This window comes from Vidua chalybeata, chromosome 2 (assembly GCF_026979565.1).
Source record: "Vidua chalybeata isolate OUT-0048 chromosome 2, bVidCha1 merged haplotype, whole genome shotgun sequence".
Classification (NCBI taxonomy): Eukaryota; Metazoa; Chordata; class Aves; order Passeriformes; family Viduidae; genus Vidua; species Vidua chalybeata.
Window position 1 is genome coordinate 81,789,116 of NC_071531.1, and position 13,891 is coordinate 81,803,006.

Consider the following 13,891-nt stretch of genomic DNA (forward strand, 5'->3'; position numbering starts at 1 on the left):
GGTTTGATATAGCAGCCTTTGCGGACCTTATCCTGCTGTCCGCAGTGAGTTTGGATTTGGCTTCTTCCTGGCCAAACACAACTCACTGCCATCACTCTTACATCAAGTAAGAATAACAATGATAATTTCTGCTCCAGAAATGTGAAAGAATTGGCACGTTAAATACAACTCCTGTAGCAAGTAAATACTGAGGGGTATTATAAAATTTGAGATTTAAGCCATGCACCTTGGAGATAACAAATAAAATGTTAGCAGAAAGAGCAGGACGACAGGGTGAAGAAATAAGCCTTGCAGTCACAGAACTCTTTGTCTGACCTCTGTCAACTGCAAGGCTTTCAAAAGTATTTTGAAGGACAGTATAATTAAAAATGTGAAAATAAATAGAAAATGGGATAAAAGTGCTCATGGGTTTACCAGAAGTAAATCATATCAGCCTATCTTGATGTCATGGAAAAGATAAATGATGTTCTAAGAAATACTTTGTATGTCATCTACGTGGACTTCAGTAATGCATTTGATACGGTTGCACTGCAGAATTTATGAGGCACAAGGACACGGAGATTAATTATTGAATTGACATTGCGTATGGGCCTGGCTGAAGAGGAAATAAAAATTATGAGTCTTGAATAAGGAATTTGCATGCTGAAGGGCATACATTAACAGATTATCTCAAGTATTGGCTAGACAAATGATCTTACTTGGTGGTTTCTTCAGTGATGCTGGCTTCAAAAGAGGGAGTTTGCTCTCATCCAGGATTGGAAGGCATCATCCACACCGGAGGGTTTGGGGAAAATAAATAAAGGAAGAATGGAAAAAAAAAAAAAAAACAAAAAAAAAAAAAAAACCAACAAAAAAAGAAACCAAAAAAAAACCAACAAGGATCTCTAAGAGTTTGAAGAGTAAAAATTCATTAATAGAGTAAACTAAATGGTGTATTTGAAGACTAATATGAGATTGCTGCTCCCTGCTAGATGCATCCACAGGAATCAGTAGTTAGGCTGCTTTAGTGTTGATATGTAAACTTTATCTGGAGTGCAGTGTTCTCCATCCATCCGGCTTAGGGGGGATGAAGATTGGAACTGTAATGCGGAAAAGGTAACAGCAAATTTATTAGGTGAGAAAGAGCCAGTACAGCTTGTCTTGTTTAGTTGACCAAAATGAAGGTGCAATAAATGAAGTCTGGAAACCAGGCTATTCAGCAGTTATGTGTGCAAATAACCTTCCAGGAGGAATACACAGAACAGAAAACCTGGCCACTCCACAAGTGGAGAAGAATATTTAGAAAAGTAGTGGCTTTGCCTGCAGTTCCTTGGGACTGCACTGGCTGAGTTTTATGAAAGGGAGTCCCTCTAAGTCCCCTGTTTTACAGGCAGAACAGACTGGCACAACATATTGTCACTTTAAACATATTCTAGGAACAAAAAAAAAAAAGCCAGAATCTGCCTTTAAAGGAAAGCATAATCCAAAATCTTCATTGAAGTGAATGTTTGCTGTGCATTTTGTTCAGAGTTTTGATATTTTCAGCGATAAGCTGACGGAACTCTTAACAAGAGACAGAAGGGAGAATAAAAGAAGAACAAAAAGGTTTTGCTTCAGCTTCTCCTTTTTTTTTTTTTAAGACAAAACCATGCATTAGAAAATGGAACTGTTTTTAAAAAGCAATCATTTTTTATACCTAGCGTGTTTCAAAAAGGTCGTTCCACTTTCATTGTCACCTCAGGAAAAACAATAAAGCAGCAGTCCTCCACGTAATTGCACAGGCTTGCCTGGTGGGTTCTCTTTCTTGTTCAATGAAGTATCATTCATTTAGATCAGAATACAGTCTTTCTAAATTAGAGGTTTACATGTGTAATTATATAAAATGATATGTTTGTTTACATCTCCAAGTAAAATGCACGTAGTTTTCTATCATTTATCTTTGAAATTCAATTTTGCTTTGTCAATCCCTAATTTATTGCAGGAGATGAATGTGCTGTTAGAGTGTTTACAATGCCTCTCGCTGCCTGTGGATAATAGAATTACCCTGGTTATTGCTATTCATTTCGACATTTCTATGGTCAGGAATGTGCAATAGTTTTATGTTCCTGAATATATGGTGAAAATCCTGGTGCTATTTATTGTGGCTGCCCTCTTTCTTTTTTATCCATCTAAAGACTTAAATTTACTTTCAAAGAGTAGTGGGACAGCTGACAACTGATGGCTGTATTTCTCAGCAGCTGTGGGTTCATAAATGTGTGGAGAGGCTGTTTCATACCTTTGTGTGTAATGTTAATAAATATTGTAAATTTCTAGTAAACCCATAAACTCCCATATGAATTTCTGCCGATTCAGCCCTAGGGCTTCGGTAAATGAGCAGTGTGTCTAACCACTCACTGAATTTATGGAACATTTTTGTAAAAACAGTGTTTGTTTTACTTATTCCTTTTGTCTGTTAAACTGATTGGGTTAAAAGGCCTGTATTTCCAGCAAACAATCCCAAGGCATTATTTTTCCAAGCAGAGCTTTCAAGGGTAACTCTAGAGAATGTTTCTTTTGATATCTTCTTGTGGTTTGCTTTCTGTATACTTGTTCCTTACAGTATTTGAGAAAGCAGACTGGGAAGCACATCCACTTTGGACTGTGACAGGATAGGAGCAGTGTTGCAGGATGGTCAGAGCATCTCACAGGGCACAAGAACTCCATTGAGAAATGTGTCTAATTTTATATTCTTGTTTCCATTTCAAAATTTTTCTCTTTGAAAATGAGAATCAATATCTGAATGAGGAGAAAGTGTCCCTCATCACCTGGGGACTAGAAATCTTTCAGATTAGACCTCAGCTAATCCATCCAGACCATCTGTGTGTGTGTCGTGGGACATACATGGATGGCCCTGTGCTGCCTGAAGTCCCAGGCAAAGATCCTGACTCCGCTGTGAATGGCAAAGGTGTAAAGCATGTACTGCTATGACTTGGCAGTATGTTCTGAGCTTGTGTTTAAAGCCTGCATAATAAACTGAAGTCCCCTATTACACTTCCAATCCATCCATCCCCCACTTGTATTTTCTTAATAAATGTTTTTTATGAATATGCAGAGCAAGAAAAAAATTAATGGACAGTAAAACATGCAGTAAATGTATCCTATTAATCTTTTGCCAGAGAAAGGGATGATGTTGCTTTCTTTCTCAGCTTCCTATCTCTGTGAAGACACTCAGCCTTCATCTTAAAACAGAAATTTATTCAGTTTCTTTTACTTTAGCCTGCTTATTACCTGTCCTACACTTTTTTCATATTTCACCTAAACAAAGTTTGAGAATGAAAAATCAGTAAAGGAGTTCTTCAGAATTTCATTTTATAAAAAAAATATTCCTTATACTGTAAAATTTGCAGCACTTCCAGAGATAGCAGTAAAATATGCTGTTATCTTCTGTTATCTTTTAAGCAGTACTTCAGGAAACAGCTCAGGTAAGGTTATCCATCCACAGGTTGAATGAAAATAATTTAATTTCATAAGGAGAAGGCTATTGAACTCTCCTTGGCTTCACAGCCATATTAGGGAAATTCAATCTGTGTCAGAAAATAGCCTGTAGCAAACTAATTTTTGGTCCCCAAGTACCATAGTACTGAAAAATATGTGAATTTCTTTTAAGTCAAGGGTCAGTTTAGTTACTATCATACCTACAGCCGTGGGCTGTTCTGGATGTGTAGAGAATAAGCATCAGAAGAAGCAAACCAAGAGAAGCGCTTCCCTCTCTGTAATACTGTTCAAACTCTTCTGCTGCTTCAAGATTTCCTCTGCCATAACCTTTGCACTTAACAGCCCTTTATGAATTTTTCTTCTGTGGCTAAGTCCATACAAGAAATGTGGATTAATTAATTTGTTTACAACAAAAATACTTAAAATAATGCATATATATGGAAAGAATGAACATCAGTAAACCTTAGAGCTAAATATACCTCTGTAAATATGTGCGTTTTAGGATAACTTTTAATATTCAACTTACGGGGTAGATGCAAAATGTCACACACGTGCATATACATAGTCTAATATTTGACTGTACATAGAGGATATATGAATGTATTTGCATAGCACTGCCTGTCTACTTCAGCACACACAGGCACACAGAGGTTTTATTTCTGTGAGCACCCTTCTAGGAAACAACAGCTAACTGAAGGTAAAGCATGGATTAAATCCTTCACTTTGACCAAATTCTAAAAAAAAAAACCTAAAAAATTGTAAAACATTAGTCATACTGTTGAATTTGTGACAATTTCTGATGTTATATCATGTTCAATGATACAAACACATGTGTGCGTTCATCCACACACCTGCCTAGCATTACTCCTATGACATCAGACCTTTCACCAAGGTACTGTTCACTGATTAGTTATATTTCTTCATAAGCAGTGTAGCAACTGCAGGCTTTACTAATTGCAAGTGCAAAGTATCTCAGGTGGGTTTTGATCTTTCACTGAACTTTTCCCTTCTTTAGCACTTCTCAGTGTGCTAAAAGCATTATTCCAAGCATCAGTGGTAAGTGTTGTTCAAATGTCTCAATCACGCATCTGAGCCCTTATAACTGGTGGTTTGTAAGATGATGCATTGGCTGAAGATTGTATAGGCTGATGTATTGTCTACATTTTCACAATTTCTTTGTGTTGGTCCTTTTCTTTCTTCTGTGTCACGAAGGCTGCATCTAAGCACTAAGGCAAGTCTGCTTTTTTTTACCCACCCTACATCTCTGGTTTCCCCATCCACATTATAAAGTGATGAGATGAAGAACATTGCTGTTTCTTCTCCATCTACATCCTGAATTTCCTTTTACAGGGTAATGATTTGGGACACATTGTACAGTGTCTTAGCCAGTGGGGTTTTGATAGGATGTTCCCCTGTCAGTGTCAGCTGGGACCTGTGACTGTGTCCTGCAGTATTATGGGACATGTTGTGTAGAGTGAGCATGTTCACCTTCCAGCATTTCCAAACTCTCTAACCAGGAGTAGAACAATAATTATTCATTTGTTACGAGGGGAAAAATACTCCAACAGCAAAAGTGGTAGGTATCATAAAAAAGCATGTTGTATTGGACCTCCAAGGTGTTACATAGCAAGTTATCTCAAAGCTGAAATTTTTGATCAAACAATGGTTTTGAGTTTCACAGAACAACTCATTTATGTGGTCTGAGGAACAGATGTGCCAGGATGAAGAGAGGGATGTTTTAACTCACAAAATCAAAGAAAAGAATGAAGTTCTGTGAGGAGAATGACATAACCTTGTTTGTAAGTGGATGGTGTTACTGTAAATAACTTCTCTAGTGAATACAATTTTTCTCTTCACTTTTGTGGATGTTCTTAAAGATCACAGTTATAAATATCTCCTGCCCTTAGCAGGACCATGATGTTTCCCTGCAAATTTGAGAGAAACTACTTGAGAGGTGTGCAACAACTTCTGAAGCTTGTTAGTGGTTTTGACTATTTCTTTATAAATGTGTGCTATATTTCCCAGCTGGCTTTGGAGGGTTGTCCATATGGCGGTGTCCATAAGGGCTACAGCACATATTGAAGATGGGAAAAAAAGGAAGGGTCATTTTTTATCATTGTCCCCTTGTGACTTTCTCATAGGCAGGAGCGCAGCCTAACATAATTTCCTGGGGTTTATTTTTCTCTGAGAGTTATTTTCTTTAGATAATGCCTTTACACCATAACAGAGTATGACAATTTAATGCAGTTAGATAAGAGCTAACACTAGGATATGGTGTCTTGTGCAAGGTCAAGTTTTTCTCAGTTGCCCCAGTGTCTGGAAAATAAAGTTCTACATCCTGCTAAATATTGCTATCATTACGTATCTGTGGCATGGAGTAGTGAACACAGGAGGGAGGAACACAGTAAGGTTTTCATAAAACCCAGGAAATTAATTTCTTTGAGACTGGACTAGTAAAGCTGTGGGTAGTCTTAGACATAACTGGCATATTTATTTTTTCAGTTTTGATGATTACTCTTCATAATTTCTTGAAATACGGTTTTGTAACCTGAAAGAACCAGATTCATATCCATACCAATACATTACAATAATTCAATAAATATTAATATCAAGTAACTGAGACCTGATTTTATGTGTAGTTATATTTTGAGAGTAGTGTTGGACAGTGTGATCTGTCCCTGACATCAGGAATGTATGTGACAGTGAGCAGCCAGGATACTGCAGTGAGGCCATCATGGGTGCCAGGTGGGACAGAGAACAGGAGAGGAAACTAAAAGCCTCATAACTGCACATGCACAGGAACAGTGATTTCTACACATTCATTTAACAGCCTGATGAAACTGCCCAGAATGAGCGTTGTATGCTGCCTTTACAGCAAAAACAAGCAGTTGTGATGGTTCACAATCAACATACTTCACAACCAGGTCTGCAGAACTGATGGTCTGCTACCTCCCCCTTTAGGATCAGCTGTTACATCTGAGTGATAAATCTTTTGAGATCTGCTACATTTAAAATACAGGCAGTTCTCTTGTAGAGACTTGCTATGCGTTCTCTTTTGGGAGAAAATTCAGGTCTGAAGGCACTCCGACAATTATTGCAGTCAAAAAGGCTCTACATTAAACAAAGGAACCTCCTCTATGATAACAGTAGTTTTGTGAGGAGGAGCAGTAGTAGTAGTAGTTTCAGTTTTACCACTGAAAGACAAGTACTATTCTGTTCATTCTAACAGTTCATGATATTCAGTTTCAAATGTTAGTTCTTGGTCTTCAAAAGGAATGTGAATTTCTCTGCCTGAAGAAGATGGTGAGGACAGACACCTTCTATTATTTACATCTAGAGATCTCTTTTTAAGAAGAAAATAGGTAGAGTTCACAATGACATGTTAGCAATGAAGGAAGTGGAAGATTATATAAAAATTATCATATTCTGTAATGTGATTAGGTTGTGCTTGATAAATATCCATAGTGGCCATGCATATGAGGAATAGGGATATTTCAAATGTGAAATCTTTATCAATTTATTGGGGCTGAACTTCTTTCATAATTAGGAATTACTTGCCTGTATCTTTGAGTTCTTTTTAGACATGGGAGGATCTTGTGTGAATGACACCAATTTATCATCTGTGCTGTCATTTCTGTTTAAACTCATGCAGTGAGTAGATAGATGTCTCCCATATGGTGTAACAGTTTTGAATACTTACAACTGCTTGATGCAAGCAATACCAGTTTTGTTTTTTCAGCTTTTTGCCAGCACCAGTTTCTTCCATGTAATTGTAATGATCCACTCTTAATTTCTGTGGCCTTTCCTTGGGTGTCACTTCTGTGGTCTGATGTATCTTGTAACAAGTCTGAAATCATGGAAGCAGAGTGCACTTGCCTTTGTTCCTTTAATCCCATTACTTCAAGTAATATTTTCCCCCTTTTCACCAAAATAGATAAATGGATTCCTCCAAGGAGAAGTTGATAGTATATGAGGAGCTGTAGCTGTAGAAGCCTTCTGGGACTGGAAGTCCTATGTAGATGTTGCTGATGGGGTGTTTTAAGAATTCAGTGTCATCATGGATTTGTGTTTAGATGCTTGGCTGGTCTGATTAATTCAATAAGTAGAATAGTTAATCCAGGAAGAATTTATTTTCTTGTTTCCCTTGGTAATCTTAAAGATGACAAATTCTTGAGAACAACTTGGCCCACTGGCGTTGTCTCCAAAATCAGCTTTATATCTAGGAAAAGTTGTTCTATCAAAAAACAAGAACATAATGCATTTTCCTAGCCAAAGAAATGTTTTGTATGAGGGAAAACCCAAATCTGCCCTTTAAATCTCTAGTAAGAACAAAATAAAAAACTAAGCTATGTTCCTAGAAGGTATGCATCAGTTTTCTTAAGGGAACTTTGGAAGTGTTTCCTTTTGTCTCCATGGTATAAATCTCACAAGAGCTTAATCACTGCCTTAAAAAAAAAGATATCTTGATCATCCTCATGTAAAAAGGTACTTTATTTTAAAGACCGAATTTGAGCATGGAACAAATTGATGAAATTTTAGTACAGAACTTTGAATGCATTAGAATTATTACATGTGGAAATCATTATGTATACAAGTAGTTACTACAGAAATAGCTTTCTTTGTCAAGTATTCTTGGCGTGGAAGTAATCAGCATCCGATACTATTAATTGTTTGAGAATTCTGAAATCTTTAATGAGGTTTTTTACAGAAGCATTTCAGTCATATGCAAATGATTCATTGAAACTCTTAATCATAAGACAAATAGTGATTCTTTACTGAGTTTTTTTCATTCACTGTAATAAATGTAGCATGCTAACTGTAGACGCACAGTTAACTATTTCTCAGTTATTTTTTTCACAGCATTTTTTTTTAAGATTCATTGCTGGTCAGAAAGTGATAATGCTTGGACTGTGAAATAAAATCTTTGACAGATGTCAGATCTGTGTCTGATAGAGCTTCAAACAGATTTTTTCCACTTTGAGTGTTTTAAAAATTAATTCAGGTTGATAAAGATACATATTTTTAAATGGCTATTGATAATCAAATATCATCCTCTTTTCACAGGTCTGATTACCACAACATCAAGAAAATTGGATCGGGAACAGCAAGCAGAACATTTTTTAGAGGTAAGTTTAAGTGGAAAATATATGTTAAGAGGTTAGCTGATTTTTGTAGTTTAAAATCATTTCTTGCTGTTCCAGGAGAGTGGTATTCTCCTTTCTCTTCATTTATAACCGACTCGTACAAAGCTGGGAATTGCCTGATTATACAGAAGAAATAAAACATTTTACAAGTCACAAGCGCAGGAAAAAAATTGAACAAAAATTGAACACTTGTTTTCCACCTCTAATCTACTTCAGTTAAGTCTTTTATTGTAGCTCTTAAATTTTGTTTGTGTCAGAAATTTAGAATATCCAGAGCAAAATATTTTTTAAAAAATATGTGGAATGACCTGAACCCTGCTGAGATTTTTAGTCTCTCAGGTTAAACTGGTTTAAATTTTGTATCTTGGATCTAATGTGCAACCTGAGAATTTGGATGAAAGCAAACTTTGAACTTTTTCATATTCACTGCATTATCAGAATCAATTTTTTGGGTTTTTTGGGGGTTTTGTTTTTATTCTTGTTTAGCTTTCGCTTATTGGGATTGTTAACAATAATTTTCAGGTTAAAAACTATCTTCTGAAAAGAGAATCTAAACCATTCCCTTGGTCCTTGTGATGAATGTTTCTCTTTATAAGGAGCTCACGTGTTGGATATGGAGTGATATACTTGTAAACTACTGGTTTTGCCACATGTGTTTTCTTTCACACTGCTGTACACCATGCTGTGTGTTTTTTTTTTTTTTTTCCTTTGGGTAAAAGTTCCTTGACTGTCCTTTTGTGTATTTGTGAAGTAAGGAATTCTTGATTCCTGTTGGTACAAGTAAAAAGAACCATATTGTCCCACATAATCAATCACCCCTACTAGGAAATGCTCTTCAAATCCATACAAGTTAAAAAACATCTGGACACAACAGTTCACAGTGCAATCACTATCTGACAGCAAAATGTAGTAAAATATATATTAGCATATTCATTAGATATTTTATTTGCTAAAAATCCCGAATTATTTTGGTTAGTGCAGAACACGGGAGAGAAGGGTTGATTATTACTATACTAGTTTGGGTTGGGATTTTTTCTTGATAATTCACTGTAGATTCTTGCACATTCCATGTCATAAATAAATGGAGGGAAATACAAGAATTTTTCCCTTTTTAGGATTTAAGTTGTAAAGTTAGTAAAGTAATCATGTATTCTAATAACTTCAAGCTTTCCAATTTCTACTGTCAGAGAAGATCACAAATGGAATGAAAGGGCATTGGTTTTGAAATGTGTCTATTGATGAGAATCTTGGGTTTGTAAGTCTCCTTTGTAGAGAAGGACCAGGTAATCCTGGTCAACAACAAGTTAGCACAAAATGAAACACAGGAGGTTGCATCTGATTATGAGGAAAAAAACTTATTTTCTTTGAGGGTGACAGAGCACTAGAACAGGTTGCACAGAGAGGTTGTGGAGTCTCTCTCTCTGGAGATACTCAAAACCTGCCTGGATGTGATCCTGCCCAGCCAGCTGTAGATGAACCTGCTTTAGCAGGGGTTGGACTAGATGAGCTCCACAGGTCCGTTCCAACATCAGTCATTCTGTGATTCTGTAATTTATGTGTTTGCCTCAGAGATCTGAGTGAAACATGCCAAATACACATTTTCCAAGGGATTCCCATACAGATGGGGGAGTGCTACTATTAATAGCAAAAAGAAAACAAATTAGTTACTTACAGGAATTGAGCTTTTGTCATCAATACAAGTTAATCTGTTCTTTCCCCTGAATTGTATCTTGCTTGAAAAAATAACAACCTGCAAGATTTTGGGGGCTGAAGGTGCAGTGAGAGAAATTTGTGTCTTACACTGCTCCGAGGCTTATGAATGTGGAGTGAAGTGGAGGGCAGTCTATGGAGAAGAGAAACAAGGTGTCCTGCAGAAGTGCAGATATGACCACACAGTAAAGCCCACCTGGAAACAGCAAGTGGGAAAGGGAATTGGGCTCTGGTGGGGACACAGCCCCAGTGGTCAAATTACGCCTTTGAGCTGCTGCTGAAACGGTGCCCATCGCTGCCTCCTGGGAGGCGCATTCCTGCAGCACATCCGCACATAGGCTGGGGTCCAAAGCCAGGCTGGTCAAGCTGTGCTTGTTCTTGTGGCAAACTGAGAAACGTTTTCTGAAATGCCTGTCTGTCTCTGTGTAATTAACCCCCTGGGGAGGCCTTAATTGCCAAGACAGCCATGGTTTCCCAGTAGTACAGTGTTTCCCTTCCGGCTTCATTTCATACCCTTCTTCCAGGAGTCTGTCTGGTGTAAAGGAGCACAAACTTGGCTCCCTTTGAAAAGCTCTGATTAGTACTTGACCTAGCAACCCTTGCTTCCCTTTGCCCAGTGTCTGTGTGAGCCACTGACAGACCTTTCCTAGATACAACTTTTTAATTATTTTTAATAAGCCTGTCTTTGGCAGAGACGCTATACCCTGTAAGTACCAGCCAGTATTTACTTAGCAAATTTTGTTATTTATAATATTTGCACCTCTTTCACCTAAGTTGTTAGGAAAACAAAGTGATACAAGGTAGCAGATGTTAGTTGCTGGAGTTGTGTGTAGTGCCAGTGCTCATCTCCAGACCACTGCTTGCGATGGCATAGAGTTCTTCTTCTGGAGTTGTCCATCCCTGTCTGTACCAAAGGAAAGATGAATTATCAGCAAGGACTGGATGGGTATTTTTAAGGCTTCCGTGTTTAGGAAAGGTGAATCTAAGTGACTTTCCTTCTAAGTTGCATGAGAATTCTGTTGCAAAGTAAGTACTGAGGCCAAGGTCAGATGTAAATTTCTTCTTCATTTCTCCTTTAATTGTCTTCTTTAGGTGTATGGACCTGTGTCCACATGGAGTTTTTTAATGGTACCTCAGGCTGCTGTTGCAGGATTTACACTTAACAAAAGTATGTTCCAAAGTGAGTGCAGAAATATGTCTAGACCCTAAGCCAAAAGATGCATGAAGAAGTCAAAAATCGACTCCCCTTTATAATCATTGGGATTTTCTGTTTGCTTCAGTGGTATTTTTGGGATATTGTTTGTTTATTTTGGCATTTTGGAACGAGGGGGTAGAAAAAGAATTGCTTCTCCCAGGTTTTTCATTGATTGTCAATGTTTTTTTTTTTTAAGCTCTCAAGTTGAGAGCTTAATCTTTTTCTGACACATTTGTAATGCCTTGCAAAGCTGCAAGTTGTATTCAGTGCTTGTTATCAGGTAGAATTTTATGGCGAACTTTTAAATTGGATGTCACTGGATTTTATACAGGAGGGTATCTTGCTTTAGTGAATTCTTATTAATGGACTGGTTCTGCCTGAAATGGGAGGAAAATGACCACTTGATTACATTACTTTCTCACATGAAGCAAGACAAAAGCATTTGTTCTATTTCACAGACTTTCTCAAGTATTTTGTAGTTAGGATGAAGTATTTAAATAACAGTCTGAAGGAGGAGAAGTAATCCTGAGAGCTACCTGCTTGCTTTGTAAGTGAATGAGAATAGTGATGTATTTCCAAGTGAGGTGCAAATTTCAGATTACTTGGCTTTATTCTCCTTCAATAATTGAATACATCATCCTCTTCTTTCCTTATTTTATTTCCTCCTTCTTCAGGACATGTATTGTCTTCTAATAATTTCTACGTTAACACTTCACATTCTCTTCTCGTATTATGCTAATTTACTAAAAAGAAGCTAGAAGTGGAGAATGTTAGTGGAGGTTGAGCTGGGGAAAAAAACCCCTCACAAAAGTAGTCTGTCATTTTTTTTTTCTGCCCCCAGTTTTTACAGATGCCTCCTAATGCTGGTTGGCAGTTTTACAAACTCTAGTGATTTTGCTATGTGATTTTATTGAAACAGCTGCAGGAGTGGTGGAGGTCCTATAATAAGCATAAAAATTAAACCATTTCATGCAGGATCTGCACCCTAGTGTAGTGTCAGCTGATTCTAAGATGTCCAGAACATGAATAGTTCCTGCTCTGCTTTCCAGTGTACATGGGCAATGTGATGGGAGAGGATTATTGAATCCAGGCTACAGTTCACTTACTTGCACATTCAGCCCAGAAAATGGATCTGAGCGTGTTTTCTTGCCCTGAGCAGTTTCTAAACGCTCTGTTGCAGAGCCTTTGTTACTCATACTTCCAACACAGAAAGCCTCTGCAAAATGCACCCACCACTGAGCAGTTCAGCTTGTTGGGAATTGCTGTGTCAAGACCTGTGTTTAGCAAAAGAATGAGCCAGAAGAGTTACAGGCTTCAGTGTGCAATTCTAGCAACAGTCTTTGAAACTTCATAATTGAAGGGATGAATTGTCTGTAGTGAGAGATGACCTCTCCATCCTCTTGATAATGGTATATAATAAGTTGGTGCTTTTAAAGTGCTGAGGCTGTTTAGTCTCTCCCTCATGAGCACATGTGGTATGGGCTCTTCAGACATTTAGCCAGTTTTGAAAATTATATCTATAATATCTGTTGGTCCAAAACACTAAAATACCTATTTAAATTTACCACTGTAGAGTCATTCAGAAAATATCTTTTAACATTTGTCACGGTAAAAAAAACCTGTCTATTCAAAGAGCCTCTAAAGAATAAAAATAGCTGTTAATAAGCATGGTCAGAACTTTAAATCTCTTCAGAAGTGACAAAGCAACTGAAGGCAATAGGTTTAAAAATAGTGTTACAGCAGCCTTAGCCTTTCAAGGTCCAAGTCATGTACCCTAATTGAAGAGGAAGAGAAGTGGGAGCAGAGTATTGGCTTTGTGCAGCTAATTTTTAGCCCACTTAGTGCTAGCAGAATGGTAACAGTGCCTCTCAAGTGCCCTGCTTTTGTCACAAATCAGTATACACAAGCTTCATCAATCTTCCTGCTGCGAAGCTCGAGCACAGCGCTGAGAAGGATGGCAGTAACAGTGCAAGGGGTCGTAATGAAGACAAATTGCTAAATCTGATGTGAGTGTCAAAATACATGGGCTGAATGAAACACACTGGTTTCTATTTACTGTAGGTACACTAAGGGTATAATAAACTTTGTTACATGGCATGTATTTATATGCAGCAATTAGAGGGAAACATGATAATCTGCTGTAATTGGAGCCTTCTAAAAAGAATTCAAATTTTCACTCATTTAATGGTGAGCTGTAAATGTGAGGGGAATGTTGATAGAGGGATTATAATTTTATTCCACTTGGAATTTGGTCCAGAATATCACTGGGGAAGTTGCTGCCAGAAAGTTTATGGCCACAGTTTGCAGGGCAGGAGGAGTTTAAAAACTTGCTAAGTGGAATTTAAAAATAGCACTACCTCTCAGTTCTTCCTACAAACACCACACTGGT

General features: G+C 37.5%; 1 protein-coding gene across 1 annotated transcript in view; it reads left to right on the forward strand.

Moving 5' to 3' along the window:
* Positions 1-13,891, forward strand: part of FAT3 (FAT atypical cadherin 3) — a 334,025-nt gene that overhangs the window by 189,069 nt on the left and 131,065 nt on the right. The window contains exon 4 of the mRNA XM_053935206.1: positions 8,518-8,579. Coding sequence (XP_053791181.1) covers positions 8,518-8,579 — 62 coding nt within the window. The remainder of the gene's footprint in view (positions 1-8,517; positions 8,580-13,891) is intronic.